Source organism: Schistocerca cancellata, chromosome 7 (genome assembly GCF_023864275.1).
Source record: "Schistocerca cancellata isolate TAMUIC-IGC-003103 chromosome 7, iqSchCanc2.1, whole genome shotgun sequence".
NCBI classification, from domain to species: Eukaryota; Metazoa; Arthropoda; class Insecta; order Orthoptera; family Acrididae; genus Schistocerca; species Schistocerca cancellata.
Window position 1 is genome coordinate 75,332,482 of NC_064632.1, and position 25,661 is coordinate 75,358,142.

The 25,661-nt window shown below is 43.4% G+C and overlaps 1 protein-coding gene across 1 annotated transcript in view; it reads right to left on the reverse strand.

Annotated features, from left to right (window-relative positions):
• Window positions 1–1,579: 1,579 nt before the first annotated feature.
• LOC126092141 (uncharacterized) overlaps window positions 1,580–25,661 on the reverse strand; it is a 29,752-nt gene continuing 5,670 nt past the window's right edge. The window contains exons 2-3 of the mRNA XM_049907608.1: window positions 18,409–18,590; window positions 1,580–2,483 (exon numbers count right to left, since the gene is read on the reverse strand). Coding sequence (XP_049763565.1) covers window positions 2,296–2,483; window positions 18,409–18,583 — 363 coding nt within the window. The 5' untranslated portion in view covers window positions 18,584–18,590 and the 3' untranslated portion in view covers window positions 1,580–2,295. The remainder of the gene's footprint in view (window positions 2,484–18,408; window positions 18,591–25,661) is intronic.

The following is a 25,661-nucleotide window of genomic DNA, read 5'->3' on the forward strand; positions in this document are numbered from 1 at the left end:
CATGAGAGCATATCGTATTACACTCAAAACTAAGAATGAACATTCAAAATCGCTACGGAAAGTTTTAAAAAAGGTAGTTCGAAAAGAAAGAAAATAAACAGTTTGCATAAATTAAGCACGACTGACTATCTGTAACGGAAGGGAAGCCTGGACTGTTCGGAAAGAAATATAGTAAGCAGCTGACAGCTGTTGGTATGAAATTTCAGAGAAAAAGTACTGGAAATAACGCAATGAAACCGTAAGAGAAGCACTCGACATAACACCTATAACTGAATATCTCCAAGAACACGAAATACTTTGCAGCATGTTACAAGGCTGAAACGTTACAGACTACCATGAAAAATTCTAAAGCATGTTCCCGTACAAGTGTTGAAAAGACCTAACACCTGAAAGGGCGATGATGATGATGATAATAATGGTAAGGTAGGTGGCAAATTCTTCGACGATAGTAGTAAGTCAGACTCTGTTTTTCCGAATTTTACACACCTTTGCAAGAAATTCAATCTGAGTGTGCACCCTAACTATGTAGTTAATTAGCTACCTTAAAGATGGGAAGATAAGAAGAGCAGAAGATATACACATGAAACGCAAAATGTTTTAATAAGCCGCCCGCGGTGGTCTAGCGGTTCTGGCGCTGCAGTCCGGAACCGCGGGACTGCTACGGTCGCAGGTTCGAATCCTGCCTCGGGCATGGGTGTGTGTGATGTCCTTAGGTTGGTTAGGTTTAAGTAGTTCTAAGTTCTAGGGTACTTATGACCTAAGATGTTGAGTCCCATAGTGCTTAGAGCCATTTGAACCATTTTTTTGTTTTAATAAACATTCATGTTTATCTTCTTTTATTCGAAATCAATTTTCTTGTTTCTTTGGATATTAATGGATATGCAGCTAAATATGGTGACTTTTTTCAAAGCAAATAATCGTTTTATTGAAATCGGAGATTATTACTGTAAATTTTCTGTGTTTCAGACGTATACATTAGTTCACTACTACTGGGAGACAATATTTATCGCTCATGAAGCAATATATATGCATCATGGCAGTGGTATATCATGTGGTACTTCAGCTTCAGGTTTTGATGGTGATTGGTTATGGGATGAAAAAGCTTTCTCGAAAGAATGTGTTACACTTTTGTGAAATTCTTAAACTATTTTGAAACTTCCCAACAAGTGAAACTGAGATCTGTTCCTAAACACGGACTCGGAACTGTCCCTTGGAACCTAAGTTCTTGTAACAGCTTTTATCTGTCACTAAGTTTCAAAATTGCACTTTAGGATGACAGATTCATTATGGAAACATCTGTCCAGGTTATGGCTAATCCAGTTTCTTCACGCTATCGTATCTCCCAGAAGTATTACTCCAACAGAGCAAATAGCAGAGTTTCTATAAAGTTTTGTAAAGTGGAAGACATATGGTTACAGAATTGAAGCCGTGAGGAGAGGTCGTGAGCCGTGCCTGAACGTTCAACCGATAAAAACACTGCCCAAAAGGTAAGGCCTGGGTTCGAACACACAGTATTATTTTTTAGAAAGGTCTGTAATAACTGGGTAGCAGATTTTCATTCTTACAAGGCTTAAATAAATTATAATAGCTGGTAATGAAATTTATTCACATATACATGTTTCTTGCATTAACCACTGATACAAATTATTCAGTTCACATGAAGCAATACTAGCGTTGATTGTGCATAGTATATGATTGAGGAGCTTGATCAATATTCGTAGTACCATCCACAACTTCTCTATGTGACTACAAAGCATTCTTAAAACTGTATTCTGTGATTGTTTGTAAGTCAGATTGTTGCAGATCCGTTTTCAGTTTCTGTGTTAAAGATGCAACAAAAACGTAGTGCTTACAGAACTTGGAAAACATCGCATAACGTGACGTGGAGTGATCTACGGCCACTGCACCGTTGAAATGTCTTTCGCTGTAGTCTAACTTCGCGCATAGGCACTGAGGCATGCTCTACATACAGCATAAACGGACTGGTTTCTCTGCAGCCTGTATGATCCAAGGATGTTCTATAATTCAACGAAAACGGTTATCATTCTCAAGAAAAGCTACCGTATTGTTGCTTGCAAGTGATGTTCATAACAGGACAGATCTTCCACTACTCAACGGACTGTCTAAAGAACACACTCGCACGAGTGCTGGAGTAAACATCGTCCTGGTATTAAGGCCAGCTGTTGGGCAAGTTGCCTCTGGCCGCACCCTCGTGACGCAAAACCTGGCCGCGGTGACAACACGCGCAGCAGGCAGTTCGCTGCCGCCGAGACGCTGGTCTACTGCGTGACGTCATCAGGCGAGCAGCTGCGGCGCAGCCTTGGCCGGGCCGTCGAGCAGCAAGTCGCCGCAACCGTGCGCCGCCGGTTCCTCGTGCGGCAGGCCGGCGGCTGCCGGCGACAGCAGCGCCACGACGCCGGATCCGCCGCTCGCCGCCGCCACCTGCAGGGCGGTGCGGCCGTCGCTGTCGCGAGCCTCCACGTCTGCCAACAAAAAGAAATGAGAACCCACTTCAGTAGCCAAACAGCGGGCCGCAAACCATTAGGGTCAAAATTAAGCAGAGAGTTGTTGCTTTAGTAGTAACCATCACATTGAGGCCTGTTTTGGTGCAGCTCCGCACTCCACTGAACCATTACAGGACATTTCATTTTGCGTAACTACAGCTCCCTACTTCGTCCATTTGAACCTGATTATTGAGCTCAGATCTTGGACTCCTCTTACAGTTTAACCCACACCACTCCTTTCCAGCCGGCCGGTGTGGCCGAGCGGTTCTAGGCGCTTCAGTCTGGAACCGCGCCACCGCTATGGTAGCAGGTTCGAATCCTGCCTCGGGCATGGATGTGCTTGATGTCCTTAGGTTAGTTAGGTTTAAGTAGTTGTAAGGTTGAGGGGACTGATGACCTCAGATGTTAAGGCCCATTGTGCTCAGAGCCAATTGAAGCCAACCACTTCTTTCCATTAACGAGTCCACTACTCATTGACGGGCTTCCGTCTAGGTCAACAAACAGCCCAATTTAGTAGCTGAATCTTGGCTCTGAGCACTATGGGACTTAACTGCAGTGATCATCAGTCCCGTAGAACTTAGAACTACTAAAACCTAACTAACCTAAGGACATCACACACATCCATGTCCGAGGCAGGATTCGAACCTGCCGGTAGGTGAATCTTGAGGAGATGATTCCAAAGTTAACGGTTCAAGATTATGTTGACAATTTTTGCCATCGTAGACATTGGTTCAAGGACCGATTTGGTGCAACTCAGCATGCAAGTTCAAAAATGGTTCAAATGGCTCTGAGAACTATGGGACCCAACATCTTAGGTCATAAGTCCCCTACAATTTAGAACTACTTAAACCTAACTAACCTAAGGACATCACACACACCCATGCCCGAGGCAGGATTCGAACCTGCGACCGTAGCAGTCCCGCGCTTCCAGACTGCAGCGCCAGAACCGCTAGACCACCGCGTCCGGCAGCATGCAAGTGAACTCTAATGTTTTTCCACCTCTTTATAACTACAGCATCCCCCACTCAATTGAATCTGCTAACTGTAATCAAGTCTTGGTTTACCTCCACATTTTTCATACTCATCACTTCCTTCCATTCCCAGATTTAATACTTCCGCATCCTCCAGGAGATTATCTATAATACAACCCAGTTTTTAGCTAAGTTGTGCGATCAAGCTCTTCTCTCGTCACTTCCATGCAGAACCTCTTATTACGTACTCGATCTACCCACTCAACCTTCAAGGTACTTCTCCAGTATCCTGTTTTAAAAGCTTCTATTCTCGTCCTTTATGTAGTATTTATCGTTCACTTTCCATACCCATACAAGCTACACAGCAAAAGAAAAAAAAGTTTTATTGACAAAATTTGGGTTAAATTGCGACGAGAGAGTAAGATAAAATACAATCAAAATTATTCTTCAGCCAAAAAAAGGCCACAAGTATCAGTAAACAATGAGAGCAGCAAAAATCCGATAAGATTTACTGTATGATAAAGTAAAATCTTAATTGATACTAATACCTACAACCTCCATCTGTTTTCAACATCAGTGTCATAGTCTGAACGTAACAATATAATTACATGTGATGCAAAATTAGCGAATTTGTTAGGTTTTCTGTAGAGTTTATGTGTATTACGTGTCCTTCGTTTAAAGGTAATACGTTATGATCGTGAACGAGAGACCACGAGATCAACAGAACGGGAGCGTATTTGCACAGTGAGATATCGGCCACAGCACCCAGTTGCCTTATCTATTATCGTTATCTGAACAAACTTCGGTGTCTCGTGCCACTCACGCTTGGAAACTACACAGGACACAAACACACAGTCATGTGGCACCTGTCACATTGCACTAAGACCGAATATATCTTGTAGAAGAGGCAACGTGTTTTCAGCGAGTGGTATTACAATTACCAAATACATTAACGAATACGTCACACGAATACGCGTCCAAAATAATCCTTACGGACCGTAGTCGCATATTATCTCTCCCATTTTCTTTCCACTCCTGTTTTCTGAAAATCTCTTGATTGCATCATTCTTGCCACATTGACATTCAGAAGTAAGTAGCACATATTCTAATATCTCCAGATATCTCTCTTCCATAACCTTCTGTTAACGAGTTGCCAAATCACATTTTATGGTCATTTAGTTCCTAATTAATCTTCAGCTTCTTCTGAAAAGTCTCCCGCGCATAATTCAGCTATAAATACTTCCTTATCATGACGATTTCGTACATGATCTGCTCAATTACTTCTCATCGTCCTTGATTTTCCTCGTTATGGTTATTTCGCAAATACATACCCTTAGAGAAACGCGGTATATTTTAATGACAAATCTGGCATGAAAAATTATGGTTCTTGAACAACGTTTCACACGGTCCACATTTTGTCTACCTTGTTTCATGCATTTTATGTCCATTTCCCTTAACAAAAAGAGCTAATTCTCTATGTGTGCTTAATTTTTCCTAATGTAATTTCTTCCTCATTGTTTCATTATGTCTGTTTATCACCAAAGACTGTGATTTCTTCATTCATAGGGAAAAGTTTGGCTATTATTGACATTAAAAATTTTCATGTATCTGTTTCAATCACGAGCATGATTCAGTCTGCAAAATTTATCATTAATACATGTTCAATTTCTTCTTCAGTCTTACTCTTCACTTTTCTTCGTTTTCTTCATTGTATCATCAAGACTCTGGTAAATTACAGTCCCAACGAATTGCATTGTGAACTTTCAACATACGTAATCTCCTCTTCCCCGACTTTTTTATGTCACCAGTTAATTTTGAAGGTTTTGTAAATTATTTATTTGTTTCCGTACATAATAGGTTATTCTATTAAAATATTGTTTTTGTGCAACAGATATTCAAAGGCATAGTCTTACAAATGCCTAGATCGCTACATGATTTTTCTATATTTTTCCTTCTAAGCTATTGTGAAAGTTTTAGTATGCCTACTGTCGAAATACCTATCGTCCATTCATTCATCCAAGTAATTTACAAACGTAATATTACATACTGATATTCTCACATACCTTATAATTATAATTTCCTAATAGGAAATATTGTGCAAGAGAAATGCAATGCTATTCACACTGTCTTGGTTGAATTTAATTCCATAAATCCCTTAGTAATATTAGCATTTCTGCTTCCTTGCACTGAATTCAATCCCTGTATCTCAAGACAATATTACTTTTGCTGCTATTGTGGACTGAATGTAAGTGCCTCAATCCCATACCTTAATGGCGTCTAGTCCTACGAAATATCTCTCAGTGTAGGAAGTGGGTTCTCGTCTGCTGTTGGGATGTTGAATATTTCTTTTTCTTTGTAACTTTAAATAACTCTTTGTTGCCTTTCTTTTGTTTTACGCTTTGTTTATCCATCACCAAAACTATTCAGTAGCCATTTAGTGCTAAATTCCACCCGAATCTCTCAGAACAACATTCTCTGTGATATTTATTCTTTTCGCCAATCAACTCTGTTGTTTCACACTTCTTCATTAACTACTTTGCATCTGCTACTTTACCTTTTTTCCTTCATTTGGTTCCAGACCAATTTATATTCCTGGTGATCTTTCCTTCTCATTACATTCTCATTTTTAATTTGACAACGTGTACATTTTGATGCTTTAGTAGCATAGGAGCAAGTGGCTATAATTGCTTATGTGTACTTACCCTTCGATATACCTTTTGTTACCACTAGTGAGTTTTTCGCCTTGTAATTCAGGCATTCTTCATAGTTTGGAATTTAACATTGACTTTTATGCTCATAAATTTATGGTGTCAGTGCACGAGTTCTCTAATAAAAGGATTTCAGCCTAATATTTACTGTATAATAGAATATTATCTTCCCCCGCCTTCTGACTGATTTGAAGTGTGCCTTCATTATCTACATTTTGATGCAAAACACGAAGCAAAAGGCATCTCGTACTCATAGAAACAATAAATCAGTGTGAGAAAACACTCTGAAATTACTAAACAGATAAAGGCCATCAGTTCATAAAGTGCCGTCTTCCAAATCCGGAAACTGTACCGATAATTAGATGTCTCTGCGATACTCCTGATTCAGAGAATGATTATACGAACTGGTACTTTAACCTGTTAGGTAGCACTGATTGAATATGTACTTAAGGATGAAAAATCTGGTGGAACACACCGTCAACAGACAAAAAAATACATCCATTTTGTAGAACTCAGGTTGAATGGCAGAATAATAGATAATTATGCGGAAAGTCACTGTCACAGTACTGGAAACTCTAGTTTTGATGCTAACATTCTATTCACAGCAATATTCTACACGTTTCAAAATGTTTTCACAATCAAAATTTGTTAGAAGTGGCTCCAACCGTGCAAATTTGTGCACAATAACTTGTGTCGTAATTCAGTGAAGCTGTAATGTTATGTGACCTCCATCTGGCATTCTTGATAAATGAAACACGTTTAGATCTTGGAACGGTCAGAAGAAATACTCGTGTCTCTGAATAATCATTGTACGAAACTAAATAGTATCTATAATCTGAAGAAATTCGAAGGTATTTCAGCGTCAGCGTCTGCATCGTCTGTTATCTATGATGACACCCATTAACTGCCAGAAGCAAACGAAACGCTGCCTCATGCATGAATAAGGAGTATTATACTTGACTGGTTCTCTTTGTTGTTTACGAAATCTTATTGTAAGCAAGAGGCAAAAACAATAAAAAAGCACTTACTCTTATGCTAAACATATTAAGTACTATGGGTGTATAGGCACTGTAACAAGCAATATGTAGCAGCTCTTCAGAACTCGTTCTTGTTCCCACACTTTGTTGGCTGAAAGTGGTGGCGGATGGTGGATATGCTGGGATGAGCGCAGCGCACGGCAGCAAGTGTTGGCAGAAGTTGATGGTATGTGAGTGAGGGAGCTCACTAGTGCCGACCATATGAAACTCAGCTCACGTTCCTCTGTCAAGATAACATCAATACCACGGGTATGAGAAAGCTAGTTGATCTGGTGTTTGTAGACTTTTGGAAAGCTTCGACTACTTCCAAGGAAAATACGTCCACGTGAGCTGTGTAACCAGATTTGGTACTTGATAGTAATTATTCCGACAGACTGGATGAACACCTGGATGAATATTTTTCGGCTGATACGGAATTAACACCATATGTGCCATTGGGAAAGTGTAATAGTTCCATTACTGTTCACGTTGTATGGAATGAGTAATTACTGCAGTATCAAAACATTTATATCTATGAGCAAATTGCATCCAGCGAAAACGGCAGTAGTATCCAGTTTGATCTCCACAAAACTTAAGCCTAATGCAATGATCGGCACTTGGCTCTTAATGTAGAGATATGCTAAGTCTTAGCCCGTCACGAAACGCGAAAGTATCCTTAGTTATAAAATTAATAGATCATAACTTAGTTGTAAGTAAAACACATGGCAGACTACGATTCAAGGGTAAGATACTGAAAAACTGGACTTCATCAAGAAAAGAGAATTCACACGAAACTCTTGCGCTGTCCATACAATGACACGCTGATCAATTGCATGTATACCCCTCCTAGTCTATATTAATATGGGATGTGTCCAGCCTTCACCTTTACGATGGCTTGAAATCTTTTGGAGATATCTTCAGTTTGATATCTGAATGTCTGTGCAGGAATGATAGTCCATTCTTCCTTAAGACCCGAAACCAGATAACGCGGTAATGTTGGATGCCCATCACGAATCCCTCTACTGTAACAGACGCTTCACTTCAGAGTAGCACTTACAACTTACGTCCTCAATAATTTGTTGGTAGTAGTAAAGTATATGTTATCATCTACTGTTTCTACCCTCTACAGCTCCCTCTTGTACCATGGAAGTTATTCAGCGATGTCTTAACAGATGTCCTACCATCGTATCCCTCCTATTTCAGTCTGTTCCATATAATCCTTTCTCAACGGTTCTCCGGAGAATCTCCTTGTTGCTTAAATTAAGAGTTCAGGAAATTTTCAACGTTTTTCTGTAGCATCACCTCTCAAATCAACATCTACATTTATACTCCGCAAGCCACCCAACGGTGTGTGGCGGAGGGCACTTTACGTGCCACTGTCATTACCTCCCTTTCCTGTTCCAGTCGCGTATGGTTCGCGGGAAGAACGACTGTCTGACAGCCTCCGCGCGCGCTCTAATCTGTCTAATTTTACATTCGTGATCTCCTCGGGAGGTATACGTAGGGGGAAGCAATATATTCGATACCTCATCCAGAAACGCACCCTCTCGAAACCTGACGAGCAAGCTACACCACGCTGCAGAGCGCCTCTCTTGCAGAGTCTGCCACTTGAGTTTGGTAAACATCTCCGTAACGCTATCACGGTTACCAAATAACCCTGTGACGAAACGCTCCGCTCTTCTTTGGATCTTCTCTATCTCCTCCGTCAACCCGATCTGGTACGGATCCCACACTGATGAGCAATACTCAAGTATAGGTCGAACGAGTGTTTTGTAAGCCACCTCCTTTGTTGATGGACTACATTTTCTAAGGACTCTCCCAATAAATCTCAACCTGGTACCCGCCTTACCAACAATTAATTTTATATGATCATTCCATTTCAAATCGTTCCGCACGCATACTCCCAGATATTTTACAGAAGTAACTGCTACCAGTGTTTGTTCCGCTATCATATAATCATACAATAAAGGATCCTTCTTTCTATGTATTCGCAATACATTACATTTGTCTATGTTAAGGGTCAGTTGCCACTCCCTGCACCAAGTGCCTATCCGCTGCAGATCTTCCTGCATTTCACTACAATTTTCTAATGCTGCAACTTCTCTGTATACTACAGCATCATCCGCGAAAAGCCGCATGGAACTTCCGACACTACCTATTAGGTCATTTATATACAGGGTGATTCAAAAAGAATACCACAACTTTAAAAATGTGTATTTCATGAAAGAAACATAATATAACCTTCTGTTATACATCATTAGAAAACGTATTTAAAAAGGTTTTTTTTCACTCAGAAACAAGTTCTGAGATGTTCAATATGGCCCCCTCCAGACACTCGAGCAATGTCAACCCGATACTCCAACTCGTTCCACACTCTCTGTAGCATATCAGGCGTAACAGTTTGGATAGCTGCTGTTATTTCTCGTTTCAAATCATCAATGGTGGCTGGGAGAGGTGGCCGAAACACCATATCCTTAACATACCCCCATAAGAAAAAATCGCAGGGGGTAAGATCAGGGCTTCTTGGAGGCCAGTGATGAAGTGCTCTGTCACGGGCTGCCTGGCGGCAGCTGCAGACAGTGCTTGAACCAATTTCAGACGATAAGGTTTCATAACTAACCTTTTTCGTAGGACTCTCCATACAGTTGATTGTGGAATTTTCAGCTCTCTGCTAGCTCTGCGAGTCGATTTTACTGGGCTGCGAACAAATGCTTGCTGGATGCGTGCTACATTTTCATCACTCGTTTTCGGCCGTCCAGAACTTTTACCTTTGCACAAACACCCATTCTCTGTAAACTGTTTATACCAACGTTTAATACACCACCTATCAGGAGGTTTAACACCATACTTCGTTCGAAATGCACGCTGAACAACTGTCGTCGATTCACTTCTGCCATACTCAATAACACAAAAAGCTTTCTGTTGAGCGGTCGCCATCTTAGCATCAGCTGACGCTGACTCCTAGTCAACAGCGCCTCAAGCGAACAAATGTACAACTAAATGAAACTTTATAGCTTCCTTAATTCGCCGACAGATAGTGCTTAGCTCTGCCTTTTGTCGTTGCAGAGTTTTAAATTCCTAAAGTTGTGGTATTCTTTTTGAATCACCCTGTATATTGTGAAAAGCAATGGTCCCATAACACTCCCCTGTGGCACGCCAGAGGTTACTTTAACGTCTGTAGACGTCTCTCCATTGATAACAACATGCTGTGTTCTGTTTGCTAAAAACCCTTCAATCCAGCCACACAGCTGGTCTGATATTCCGTAGGCTCTTATTTTGTTTATCAGGCGACAGTGCGGAACTGAATTAACGCCTTCCGGAAGTCAAGAAAAATAGCATCTACCTGGGAGCCTGTATCTAATATTTTCTGGGTCTCATGAACAAATAAAGCGAGTTGGGTCTCACATGATCGCTGTTTCCGGAATACATGTTGATTCCTACATAGTAGATTCTGGGTTTCCAAAAACGACATGATACTCGAGCAAAAAACATGTTCTAAAATTCTACAATGCTTCTGTTCTGTTCTTTTCCGGTTTTCCCACCGACAATGTTTCATTAACTTATAATGCTGTGCTCCTCAAATTAACGCTCGTGTTTGACACTGACAGACTTCTCTTGGCCAGACTGCCCTTTTTGCCACGGCTAGTATGTTTTCCACGTCCTCCATGCTCCGTCCACCATGGGTTACTGTGGTACCCAGAAAGCAGAATTCCTTAACTTTATCTACTTCATGATCACCAATCCTGATGTTAAATTTCTCGTTGATAACATTTCTGCTACTTTTCATTCCTTTCGTCTTTTTCGATATACTCTCAATCCATAATCTGTATATTGTTAACTGCACTCAGTAGATCCTGTAATTCTTCTTCACTTTCGCTGAGGATAGGAATGTCACCAGCGAGCCTTATCACTGATATCCTGTCGTCTTGCACATTTTACAATGACGAACGGTTTTTCCTTGTCGACAAATGCTATGAACGTGCCTTCATTTTTCTTTAGTCTTGCTTCTATTATCAGCCACAATGACAGAACTGCCTCTCTGTTAGCTTTACCTTTCCTAAAGCCTTACTGATCGTCATCCAACCTATATTTCGTTTTCCATTCTTCTGTATTATTTTTCATCAGCACGAATGCATGAGCTGTTAAGCTGATTGTGTGATACTTCTCGCATTTGTCGGCTCTTGCAATCTTCGGAATTGTGTGGGTGACATTTTTTCTGAAGTCAGATGGTATATCTCCAGACTCACACATTTTGTACACCAACGTTTCGCTGCCATTTCCCCCAAAGATTTTGGAAATTCCGATTTAATGTTATGCCTTATTCGATCTTACATCTTCCATAGCTCTTTTAAATTCTAATTCTAGTATTGGATCCCCCATCTCTTCCTGTTTCTTTTTCTGTCACGTCAGTAGACACAACCTCCCGTTCATAGAGGCCTTCTATGTACTCTTCCTATCTATCTGCTTTCTCCTCTGCATTTAACAGTAGAATTCCCGTCGCACTCTTAATGTTACCACCTTTGCTTTTAATTTCGCCAATGGCTGTTTGACACTTCTATATCCTAAGTCAATTCATCTGACAATCATTTCTTTCCCGATTCCATCACACATTTCCGGCAGCCATTTTGCATTAACATTAACTCTATATTTATTTCATTCCTAAGTGACTTGTATTTCTGTTTTCCCGCATTTCCATAACATTTTTGTACTTCCTTCTTTGATCGATCAGCTGAAGTATATCTTCTGTTACCCATGGTTTCTTCGTTTATATCTTCTTGGTAGCTATGATTTTCTATAAAAGTTCTGTAACTGACCTCTTTAAGGCTGATCATTCCTCTTCATCTGAAATGCCTACTGAACTATTTCTCATCGGAATGTCTATAGCCTCAGAGCAATTCAAACTTATCTCTTCATTCCTTAGCACTTCCGTATTGCACTTCTTTGCGCATTGATTCTTCGTTACTAGTTTGTTAAAGTTGCTGAAGAGAACTTCATCACTACTAAATTGTGATCTGAGTCTATATCTGCTCCTGGATACGCCTTACTTTCCAGTATCTGATTTCGGAATCTCTGTCTGACCATGATGTAATCTAACTGAAATCGTCCGGTATCTCCCGACGTTTTCCAGGTATACCTCCTCCTCTTCTGATTCTGTACAGAATAATCACTGTTACTAGCTTAAATTTATTATAGAATTCAATTAGTCTTCCTCTTCTCTCATTCCCAGTACCAAGCCAACATTCTCCAGTGATCCTTTCTTCCATTCCTTCCCCTACATCTTAATTCCAATTCCCCATGACTTTTTCAACCCCCTTTACGTACTGAATTACTCGTTGAATATCCTCATACACTTTGTCAGTCTCCATCTTTGGCTTGTGACGTGTATACCTGAACTATCGTTGTCGGTGTCAGTCTGCTGTCGATTCTGATAAGAAGGACCCCACTTGTGAACTGCTCAGAGTAACTCACTCTCTGACCTATTTTCCTATTCATAACGAATCCTGTGGTATCGATAGCTACGATGCCACGGCGTAGGTGCAACTTCGTAGGTTGGCACTACGATAGTGACACAGACGACTGCGCCCTCTAGGCGGCGCTGTGCAGCTCTATGAGCGCCGCTCCAGGTTCAGCCCATTTGATTCCGAGGAGACGACCTAGCAACATTGTTTCTACTTCATAGGGGTTAGCCAATACAGAATTTGTTACTTCAGTTACTTCAATGATAGTTTGTCCAACTACTAGTAGCGTTGATTGATGTATGGCTTCGCACCTACGTGCTCATCTCAGTCAAAGTTAAGTATTGTCAGTTGTATATGTTCATACACCATTAATAGAGTTATAACCTACACGCAGTACCGAAGCATTTCACATTTTCCTGCTCCTACTCACTTCCTACATTCGGCCTACCCTTCAGTTTATAGGAGCAGACCACCGCGCCGCCTACCAGGCGGGATACAGAAAAATCTACTCTCGTTAAACCATTTTCTGCTGCTGTTGGAATTACCCTGTACTCTTTCGAACATAAGCCCTTGTCTTCTTTTCATTTCACCTCACTGACATCCCACTGTATTTGAACTGAGCCTTTGTATTTCCCTTTCAGATTTTGTAGCTTCCCCATCACGTTCAAGCGTATGACATTCCACGCCCCGACTCGGGACTGTTACCCTGTGGCTGATTATTCAGTCCTTTTCTCATCGTCACCTCACCCTTGGCAATCCTATCCCGCTGATCAGAGAGGGGATTAGTGTGGAATCTTTTGTCAGATGAGAGATCATCGTGACTTTTTCAGTTACAGGCCACATTTCCTATTGATGAACATTGCGTGTCTTTAACGGATTGGTTTCCATTGCCTTCTCCATCCTCTTGCCGTTGATAATTGCTGATTCTCCCGCCTTCTAGAGGCAGTTTCCTACCCCAAGGTCAAGAATGTGCCCTGTACCTCCGTCCACTCCTCCGCACTCTTTGACAAGGCCGTTGGCTGACTGAAAGCAGCTGCTTATGCCGAAAGCCTTCGGCCGCCATTGCTGGTGATTTTTACTCAATATGTAAGTGGTAGCGGTGTTCGGACCCGCAACCCAGGACGTTCTGATTACTAATCAAAGACGGTACGTCTTTATTTCTCATTTTCTTCGTTATTGTTCGTTGCATTTCGTCTGGACGACTTCATTGGAGACCCGTTTAAGTTCACCGTTGATTCGTTTACTCAGTTTTTTATTATTATTATTATTATAGAGGGCAGCCAGCCCTCTAACAGAAAACGTTGAGCTGTCCCGCCGGCAATCCCGAGACCACGAATTCAGTCGACCTTTTAAAACATCCCAAAGATTTTCCATTTAAAGAAATACCAAAATATTTTATTGCAGCAGTCGACAAATGTGCCTTCTCAAGTTCTATTGTCCTGATAATACAGGATAATACAGGACTGTTCTACTGTTCTCAGAGCAGAAAGCTTTCAGACGTGTCCCTCTCTTTCGGCATTTAGCGTTTTCTTAAGCACAGTAGGGAGAGCACACACAAACGACGAAAATAACACCAATCTCTACTACCACCTCCGTACTTCGCTGATGGAGCTACACATTATCGCAGGTAAGCCCTTGCATCGGTTTGTCACTGTACGCCGCCTCAAGCGTCGCTTAGCACTGATTAGACAACTGCGTGGCTTATGAGGAGCTGACAGACCATGGTTCCGCATTCCTTTTAACTCCCTGAGCACAGTTATTGTGCTAAGGGGATTGCTGGTACCGCTTTGCAAATTACGAGCGATTTGCCGGAAAGCCACTCATACTGATTTGTACCTGCGAGCATCGAGTTGCCATCACCCATCGCAGACCATGAGTTTCCTTAAAAGACTTGTTCATAGAGCTCATACTGTCTCTGATCTAGACAGCTTACCTCAAGAACTCGCCCATCTAAAGACAGTATTCAGCGAAAATGGGTATTCCGTCCGGCAGATTAACAGGGCACTAACAGTTAAAACTAAGAAGCAGGAAGTGAATAAAGAGGAGAACATGCCGGAACAACCTTTAGCTTGTCTTCCTTTCGTTGGCAACACTGCGTTTAAAATAGCAAGAATCCTCCGAAAATTTCAGGTAAAAGTTATTTTCCACCCACCATCGAAGATTGCGGATCGTGTGGGATCACTTAAGGACAATCTGTTACCACGAAAGGCTGGGATTTACAAGATACCATGCCAATGTGGTATGGCTTACGTAGGTCAAACCACACGCACCGTCAAAGAACGCTGCACTGAACAGCAACGTTACACCGCCTTTTGCAGCAAAGCAAGTCCGCTATTGCTGAACATCGTATTTCTACTGGACATTCAATGTAGTATGAGAAAACAATGATTTTGTCCACAGCAACGTCTTTCTGGGCCTCCACTATTAAAGAATCCGTAGAAATACGACTGGCGGAAAATCTATAAAACCGTGACAGCGGCTACCAGCTGGACAGTGCATGGATTCTCATAATCTCCACGATTTGCTCTAATCGAAGACGACAGATTGCGCCGACGGCCGCAGCGAACAGCAACGCAGAGGGCGACTGAGGTCTGCTATTCCACCAGCGAGGGCGCTGCCGGCGGGCAGTGTGGTTCATCTATCGAGTTTGCCACGCATGCGCAGAATAGTTACAGTAATCTATATATTGCGGAATGGAGGAGGTTTTCGCCCGTCTGCGACGGCTCACATGAACGTGACTGACAGGTGCCCAGTTGAAATATCGTGCGAGGAATTGAACGACGAGCGGCTGCTAGCCCGAAATTTGCTTGAGCAGTCAATTCGCCGAGCAAATATTAAAATTCACAACGAGCGATTCCATCTGCCGATTTCATGCGATCTTTTACTACTACCCTCCATAATGGACGACCCCCTGTGTCCGTTAATACATGACGTCTACCTGATTTTGGTTTATTTTTCGTTGTTCTTTCGCGTTTTCGCTTCATAATGACATCACCAACAGTGGACGTGGGCAGTTTTAGAAGGACTGAAATATCCCTGATGAATATCCAGTGACTAGTCCTCATTGGAAGTGATTGAGCTCTCCTGAACAAACCGTTCATCTGTTACCGCTGCTCTACTGAGACCACGACACTCCCCGCTTCTTTCCATTCTGGCAGGTCCGCCTTTAGTGAGATGCAGTGGTCAGTTCCGTATAAAGTAAGGGTTTCCATATACTTTTAATCAGGAGGCGTATGGTACCCCTATGAGGAACGCCTAAAAGGAGAAATCGGCAGTACAGAGGGAGGGCAGTACGAATGATCACATGGCTAAGCCATGTCTCCGCAATATCCTTTCTTTCAGGAGTGCTAGTTCTGCATGGTTCGCAGGAGAGCTTCTGTAAAGTTTGGAAGGTAGGAGACGAGGTACTGGCAGAAGTACAGCTGTGAGTACCGGGCGTGAGTCGTGCTTCGGTAGCTCAGATGGTAGAGCACTTGCCCGCGAAAGGCAAAGGTCCCGAGTTCGAGTCTCGGTCGGGCACACAGTTTTAATCTGCCAGGAAGTTTCATATCAGCGCACATTCCGCTGCAGAGTGAAAATCTCATTCTTGATCACATTATTCTTTGTGTTGTAAAAGAGAGTGATAAAAATGTTAAAAGATCCAAGTCGTAGGTACTCTTAGAGAGACACGAAAACCTGCAGACTAGAGGGCACCTCTTTCAGGGTAGAAAATAGGTTAATTACCGGTTCACAACGTATCGAACATCATGTAGTTGGGATGATGATATTCGGGAAATAAGATTCCGAATAGAGGTGTAGAAGCAGTCTCTACTGCCCCGCTCTGTCCTTGAATAAAACGCGGATGTAACTCGGTGTGTTTTGTGTATGTGATATTCTACAGCGGCTAAGTTATTCAATGACTAATTTCGATAGTATTGTGATCTTCTGTTGTTGATGTTGTTGTGGTCTTCAGCCCTGAGACTGGTTTGATGCAGCTCTCCATGCTACTCTATCCTGTGCTAGCTGCTTCATCTCCCAGTACGTACTGCAACATACATCCTTCTGAACCTGCTTAGTCTATTTATCTCTTGGTCTCCCTCTACGACTTTTACCCTCCATGCTGCCCTCCAATACTAAATTGATGATCCCTTGATGCCTCAGAAAATGTCCTACCAACCGATCCCTTCTTTTAGTCAAGTAGTGCCACAAATTTCTCTTCTCCCCAATCCTATTCAATACCTCCTCATTAGTTATGTGATCTACCCATCTAATCTTCAGCATTCTTCTGTAGCACCACATTTCGAAAGCTTCTATTCTCTTCTTGACTAAACTATTTATCGTCCATGTTTCACTTCCATACATAGCTACAGTCCATACAAATACTTTCACAAACGACTTCCTGACACTTAAATCTATACTCGACGTTAACAAATTCTTCTTCTTCAGAAACCCTATCCTTGCCATTGCCAGTCTACATTTTATATCCTCTCTACTTAGACCATCATCAGTTATTTTGCTCCCCAAATACCAAAACTCATTTACTACTTTATGCGTCTCATTTCCTCATCTAATTCCCTCAGCACCACCTGAGTTAATACGACTACATTCCATTATCCTGGTTTTGCTTTTGTTGATGTTCCTCTTATATTCTCCTTTCAAGACACTGTCCATTCCGTTCACCTGCTCTTCCAATTTCTTTGCTGTCTCTGACAGAATTACAATGTCATCGGCGAACCTCAAAGTTTTTATTTCTTCTCCATGGATTTTAAAACCTACTCCGAATTTTTCTTTTGTTTCAATTACTGCTTGCTCAATATACAGACTGAATAACATTGGGGAGAGGCTACATCCCCGTCTCACTCCCTTCACAACCATTGCTTCTCTTTCATGTCCCTCGACTCTTATAACTGCCATCTGGTTTCTGTACAAATTGTAAATAGCCTTTCGCTCCCTGTATTTTACCCCTGCCATCTTCAGAATTTACTCGACTCGCATTCGGGAGGACGACGGTTCAATCTCGCGTCCGGCCATCCTGATTTAGGTTTTCCGTGATTTCCGTAAATCGCTTCAGGCAAATGCCAGGATGGTTCCTTAGAAAGGGCACGGCCTTCTCCATTCTTCCCTAACCCGATGGGACCGATGACCTCGCCGTTTGGTCCCCTTCCCAAGAACCAACCAACCGCCCTTCAGAATTTGAAAGAGAGTATTCGATCAACATTGTCAAAATCTTTCTCTAAGTCTACAAATGCTAGAAACGAAGGTTTGCCTTTTCTTAATCTAGCTTCTAAGATAAGCCGAAGGGTCAGTATTGCCTCACGTTTTACCACCTTTCTACGGAATCCAAATCGATCTTCCCCGAGGTCGGTTTATACCAATTTTTCCCTTCTAGCAAACGTAATTATATCATAGTAGCTTGACAGGCTGAGCCATTGCTACCGTACAGCATGGAAACTAGTCAGCCATTAACAAAAAAAATCATACTGCTGCTAGGTAGCGCTTGTGTGTTCCTCTTCCAAACCTTAATGTGTTGCACAGTAGAAACTCCCTTCTGCCATGCATCTCACAGCGAAATGCAGGGTTCATGGTAGAATCACCGGCGCTGTTAGCGCACATTAAGAGATTGTTGCTGGACGGGTGAGGCAAAGCACTTGCACAACGGTTCATTGCAACATGGAGGTGGATGATGGGTGTGGTCGCCTAAGATATGCGTGATAATCGCTCTGGAGCCGCAGTATCCGGAGATAAGCTGAGCCGCAGAGCACACAGCTCACCTGCCCCGGCGTCGACGAGCACGCGTGCGACGGCCACGTGTCCCTCCGCGGCCGCCACGTGCAGCGGCGTCCTCTGGAAGAGCGGCTCGCGGCTGTCCACGGATCCGCCGGCCCCCAGCAGCAGGCGGGCCACCTCGGCCTGGTCCCACTCGGCCGCGCGGTGCAGGCTCGTCATGCCGAACCTGCGCATCATGGCTACCATCGCTACTGCTCGTATGTATCTACATCTACATCTACATTTACATTTATACTCCGCAAGCCACCCAACGGTGTGTGGCGGAGGGCACTTTACGTGCCACTGTCATTACCTCCCTTTCCTGTTCCAGTCGCGTATGGTTCGCAGGAAGAACGACTGTCTGAAAGCCTCCGTGCGCGCTCTAATCTCTCTAATTTTACATTCGTGATCTCCTCGGGAGGTACAAGTAGGGGGAAGCAATATATTCGATACCTCATCCAGAAACGCACCCTCTCGAAACCTGGCGAGCAAGCTACACCGCGATGCAGAGCGCCTCTCTTGCAGAGTCTGCCACTTGAGTTTGTTAAACATCTCCGTAACGCTATCACGGTTACTAAATAACCCTGTGACGAAACGCGCCGCTCTTCATTGGATCTTCTCTATCGCCTCCGTCAACCCGATCTGGTACGGATCCCACACTGATGCGCAATACTCAAGTATAGGTCGAACGAGTGTTTTGTAAGCCACCTCCTTTGTTGATGGACTACATTTTCTAAGGACTCTCCCAATGAATCTCAGCCTGGTACCCGCCTTACCAACAATTAATTTTATATGATCATTCCACTTCAAATAGTTCCGCACGCATACTCCCAGATATTTTACAGAAGTAACTGCTACCAGTGTTTGTTCCGCTATCATATAATCATACAATAAAGGATCCTTATTTCTATGTATTCGCAATACATTACATTTGTCTATCTTAAGGGTCAGTTGCCACTCCCTGCACCAAGTGCCTATCCACTGCAGATCTTCCGGCATTTCGCTACAATTTTCTAATGCTGCAACTTCTCTGTATATTACAGCGTCATCCGCGAAAAGCCGCATGGAACTTCAGACACTATCTACTAGGTCATTTATATATATTGTGAAAAGCAATGGTCCCATAACACTCCCCTGTGGCACGCCAGAGGTTACTTTAATGTCAGTAGACGTCTCTCCATTGATAACAACATGCTGTGTTCTGTTTGTTAAAAACTCTTCAATCCAGCCACACAGCTGGTCTGATATTCCGTAGGCTCGTACTTTGTTTATCAGGCGACAGTGCGGAACTGTATCGAACGCCTTCCGGAAGTCAAGGAAAATAGCATCTACCTGGAAGCCTGTATCTAATATTTTCTGGGTCTCATGAACAAATAAAGCGAGTTGGGTCTCACAGGATCGCTGTTTCCGGAATCCATGTTGATTCCTACATAGTAGATTCTGGGTTTCCAAAAACGACATGATACTCGAGCAAAAAACATGTTGTAAAATTCTACAACAGATCGACGTCAGAGATATAGGCCTATAGTTTTGCGCATCTGCTCGACGACCCTTCTTGAAGACTGGGATTACCTGTGCTCTTTTCTAATCATTTGGAACCTTCCATTCCTCTACAGACTTGCGGGACACGGCTGTTAGAAGGGGGGCAAGTTCTTTCGCGTACTCTGTGTAGAATCGAATTGGTATCCCGTCAGGCCCAGTGGACTTCCCTCTGTTGAGTGATTCCAGTTGCTTTTCTATTCCTTGGACACTTATTTCGATGTCAGCCATTTTTTCGTTTGTGCGAGGATTTAGAGAAGGAACTGCAGTGCGGTCTTCCTCTGTGAAACAACTTTTGAAAAACGTGTTTAGTATTCCAGCTTTACGCGTGTCATCCTCTGTTTCAGTACCTTCATCATCCCGGAGTGTCTGGATATGCTGTTTCGATCGACTTACTGATTTAACGTATAACCAGAACATCCTAGGATTTTCTGTCAAGTCGTTACATAGAATTTTACTTTCGAATTCACTGAACGCTTCACGCATAGCCCTCCTTACGCTAACTTTGACATCGTTTAGCTTCTGCTTGTCTGAGAGGTTTTGGCTGCGTTTAAACTTGCAGTGAAGCTCTCTTTTCTTTCGCAGTAGTTTCCTAACTTTGTTTTTGTACCACGGTGGGTTTTTCCCGTCCCTCACAGTTTTACTCGGAACGTACCTGTCTAAAACGGATTTTACGATTGCCTTTAACTTTTTCCATAAACACTCAACATCGTCAGTGTCGGAACAGAAATGTTCGTTTTGATCTGTTAGGTAGTCTGAAATCTGCCTTCTATTACTCTTGCTAAACAGTAATTTTCAACGCATATATCCAAGAAGCAATAGACAAAATAAGAGAGAATATTGAAGTAGGAATAAAACTTAACGGAATGAAAATAGATATGTTGCGATATGCAGATGATATCGCCATAATTACAGAAAGGAAAGAAGATTTAGAAGCCGCACTCAATGAAATGGAAAACACCTTAAAAGAACAGTATGGAATGAAAATAAATAAGAAAAAGACTAAAGTGATGGTGAGTGGCGCCCTGAACTACAATGAACCCATACGAATAACAATAAAGGGAGAGAAACTAGGGCAGGTTACAGAATTTAACTACTTAGGTAGCAAAATAACAGCAGATGGAAGGAGCAAAAGTGACATTAAAAACAGAATACAACTTGCCAAAATAGCATTCAATGGAAAAAGAAACTTACTGACGAGTAGAAATGTTAGTTTAGACGTAAGAAAGAGAGTCATGAAAACCTATGTGTGGAGTACAGCCCTTTACGGATGTGAAACTTGGACTTGTGGAAAAGAAGAAAAGAGAAGATTAGAGGCATTCGAAATGTGGTGCTACCGGAGAATGGAAAAAATCAGCTGGCGAGACAAGGCTACAAACGAAGATGTCCTCAGAAGAGTGAAAGAAAACAGATCTCTTTGGCGAAATATACAGAAAAGAAGAATAACCTTCATAGGTCACATTTTACGGCATAACAATTTCATTAAGAGAATATTAGAAGGAATCATTGAAGGAAGAACTCGCCGAGGACGACCTAGATTAAGCTACATTCAACAAGTAATAAATGACATCGGGTGCCAGACCTATGCAGATATGAAGAAGAAAGTTGACAAAAGAACGGAATGGCGTGCTGCTGCCAACCAACCTGTGGGTTGATAACCGAAGAAGAAGAAGAAGAAACAGATAAACCTTCCTCCCTTTTTTTATATTCCTATTTACTTCCATATTCAGGGATGCTGCAACGGCCTTATGATCACTGATTCCCTGTTCTGCTCTTACAGAGTAAGTACACAAGCGGCAAGACGCAGTCAATACCTTCGCTGCGCAGTGCCGATGGTACTGTTACCGACGACTGTGCCGCTAATGCGGAGTTATTGAACGCAGTTTTCCGAAATTCCTTCACAAGGGAAGACGAATGGAATATTCCAGAATTTGAAACACGAACAGCTGCTAGTACGAGTTTCTCACAAGTAGATACCTTAGGGGTTGCGAAGCAACTCAAATCACTTGATGCGGCAAGTCTTCAGGTCCAGATTGTATACTAATTAGGTTCCTTTCAGATTACGCTGATACAACAGCTCCCTACTTAGCAGTCATATACAACCGCTCGCTCACCGATAGATCTGTACCTACAGATTGGAAAATTGCGCAGGTCGCACCAGTGTTTAAGAAGAGTAGTAGGAGTAATCCATCGAACTACAGACCTAAACGATCTATTGATACGTAATCAGCATGGTTTCAGAAAACATCGTTCTTGTGCAACGCAGCTAGCTCTTTATTCGCACGAAGTAATGGCCGCTATCGACAGGGGATCTCAAGTTGATTCCGTATGTCTAGATTTCCGGAAAGCTTTTGACACCGTTCCTTACGAGCGACTTCTAATCAAGCTGCGCCGGCCGGAGTGGCCGAGCGGTTCTAGGCGCTACAGTCTGGAACCACACGACCGCTACTGTCGCAGGTTCGAATCCTGCCTCGGTCATGTATGAGATGTCCTTAGGTTAGTTAGGTTTAAGTAGTTCTAAGGTCTAGGGGACTGACGACCTCAGAAGTTAAGTCCCATGGTGCTTAGAGCCATTTGAACCTTTTAATCCAGCTGCGGGCCTATGTGGTATCGTCTCAGTTGTGCGACTGGATTCGTGATTTCCTGTCAGGATGGTCGCAGTTCGTAGTAATAGACGGCAAATCATCGAGTAAAACTGAAGTGATATCAGGTGTTCCCCAGGGAAGCGTCCTGGGACCTCTGCTGTTCCTGATCTATATTAATGACCTGGGTGACAATCTGAGCAGTTCTCTTAGATTGTTCGCAGATGATGCTGTAATTTACCGTCTAGTAAGGTCATCCGAAGACCAGTATCAGTTGCAAAGCGATTTAGAAAAGATTGCCGTATGGTGTGGCAGGTGGCATTTGACGCGAAATAACTAAAAGTGTGAGGTGATCCACACGAGTTCCAAAAGAAATCCGTTGGAATTCGATTACACGATAAATAGTACAATTCTCAAGGCTGTCAATTCAACTAAGTACCTGGGTGTTAAAATTACGAACAACTTCAGTTGGAAAGACCACGTAGATAATATTGTGGGGAAGGCGAGCCAAAGGTTGCGTTTCATTTGCAGGACACTTAGAAGATGCTACAAGTCCACTAAAGAGACAGCTTACACTACACTCGATCGTTCTCTGTTAGGATATTGCTGCGCAGTGTAGGATCCTTACCAGGTGTGATTGACGGAGGACATCGAAAGGGTGCAGAAAAGGGCAGCTCGTTTTGTATTATCACGTAATAGGGGATAGAGCGTGGCAGATATGATACGCGAATTGGGATGGAAGTAATTAAAGCAAAGACGTTTTTCGTCGCGGCGAGATCTATTTACGAAATTTCAGTCACCAACTTTCTCTTCCGAATGCGAAAATATTTTGTTGAGCCCAACCTACATAGGTAGGAATGATCATCAAAATAAAATAAGAGAAATCAGAGATAGAAGGTTTAGGTGTTCGTTTTTCCCGCGCGCTGTTCGGGAGTAGAATGGTAGAGAGATAGTATGATTGTGGTTCGATAAACCCTCTGCCAAGCACTTAAATGTGAATTTCAGAGTAATCATGTAGATGTAGATGTAGAATGGAAGCCTCTTCTTACTAATATTTTTCTCCTAATCCTTCTGTCACAGAAGATTTCTGTTACAGAAGACTAAGGAATTTATTTAATAGAGAAGCTAGGTAAGCAAAAGAAAATTTTCTTGAAGAAATGTGCAGAGAATGTGAAGAGCAAAAATTGCTGACATCGAAATAAGTGTCCAAGGAACAGAAAAGCAACTGAAATCACTCAACAGAGGAAATTCCACTGGACCTGACGGGATACCAATTTGATTCTACACAGAGTACGCCAAAGAACTTGCCCCCCTTCTAACAGCCGTGTACCGCAAGTCTCTACAGGAACGGAAAGTTCCAAATGATTTGGAAAGAGCCCTGGTAGTCCCGGTCTTCAAGAAGGGTCGTCCAGCAGATGCTCAAAACTATAGACCTATATCTCTGACGTCGATCTGTTGCAGAATTTTTGAACATGTTTTTTGCTCGCATATCATGCCGTTTCTGGAAACCCAGAATCTGCTCTGTAGGAATCAACATGGATTCCGGAAACAGCGATCGTGTGAGACCCAACTCGCTTTATTTGTTCATGAGACCCAGAAAATATTAGATACAGGCTCCCAGGTACATGCCATTTTCCTTGACTTTCGGAAGGCGTTCGATACAGTTCCGCACTGTCGCCTGATAAACAAAGTAAGAGCCTACGGAATATCAGATCAGCTGTGTGGCTGGATTCAAGAGTTTTTAGCCAACAGAACACAGGATGTTGTTCTCAATGGAGAGACGTCTACAGACGTTAAAGTAACCTCTGGCGTGCCAGGGGGGGGGGGGGGGGGTGTTATGGAACCATTGGATTTCACAATATACACTCCTGGCAATGGAAAAAAGAACACATTGACACCGGTGTGTCAGACCCACCATACTTGCTCCGGACACTGCGAGAGGGCTGTACAAGCAATGATCACACGCACGGCTCAGCGGACACACCAGGAACCGCGGTATTGGCCGTCGAATGGCGCTAGCTGCGCAGCATTTGTGCACCGCCGCCGTCAGTGTCAGCCAGTTTGCCGTGGCATACGGAGCTCCATCGCAGTCTTTAACACTGGTAGCATGCCGTGACAGCGTGGACGTGAACCGTATGTGCAGTTGACGGACTTTGAGCGAGGGCGTATAGTGGGCATGCGGGAGGCCGGGTGGACGTACCGCCGAATTGCTCAACACGTGGGGCGTGAGGTCTCCACAGTACATCGATGTTGTCGCCAGTGGTCGGCGGAAGGTGCACGTGCCCGTCGACCTGGGACCGGACCGCAGCGACGCACGGATGCACGCCAAGACCGTAGGATCCTACGCAGTGCCGTAGGGGACCGCACCGCCACTTCCCAGCAAATTAGGGACACTGTTGCTCCTGGGGTATCGGCGAGGACCATTCGCAACCGTCTCCATGAAGCTGGGCTACGGTCCCGCACACCGTTAGGCCGTCTTCCGCTCACGCCCCAACATCGTGCAGCCCGCCTCCAGTGGTGTCGCGACAGGCGTGAATGGTGGGACGAATGGAGACGTGTCGTCTTCAGCGATGAGAGTCGCTTCTGCCTTGGTGCCAATGATGGTCGTAGCGTGTTTGCCGCCGTGCAGGTGAGCGCCACAATCTGGACTGCATACGACCGAGGCACACAGGGCCAACACCCGGCATCATGGTGTGGGGAGCGATCTCCTACACTGGCCGTACACCACTGGTGATCGTCGAGGGGACACTGAATAGTGCACGGTACATCCAAACCGTCATCGAACCCATCGTTCTGCCATTCCTAGACCGGCAAGGGAACTTGCTGTTCCAACAGGACAATGCACGTCCGCATGTATCCCGTGCCACCCAACGTGCTCTAGAAGGTGTAAGTCAACTACCCTGGCCAGCAAGATCTCCGGATCTGTCCTCCATTGAGCATGTTTGGGACTGGATGAAGCGTCGTCTCACGCGGTCTGCACGTCCAGCACGAACGCTGGTCCAACTGAGGCGCCAGGTGGAAATGGCATGGCAAGCCGTTCCACAGGACTACACCCAGCATCTCTACGATCGTCTCCATGGGAGAATAGCAGCCTGCATTGCTGCGAAAGGTGGATATACACTGTACTAGTGCCGACA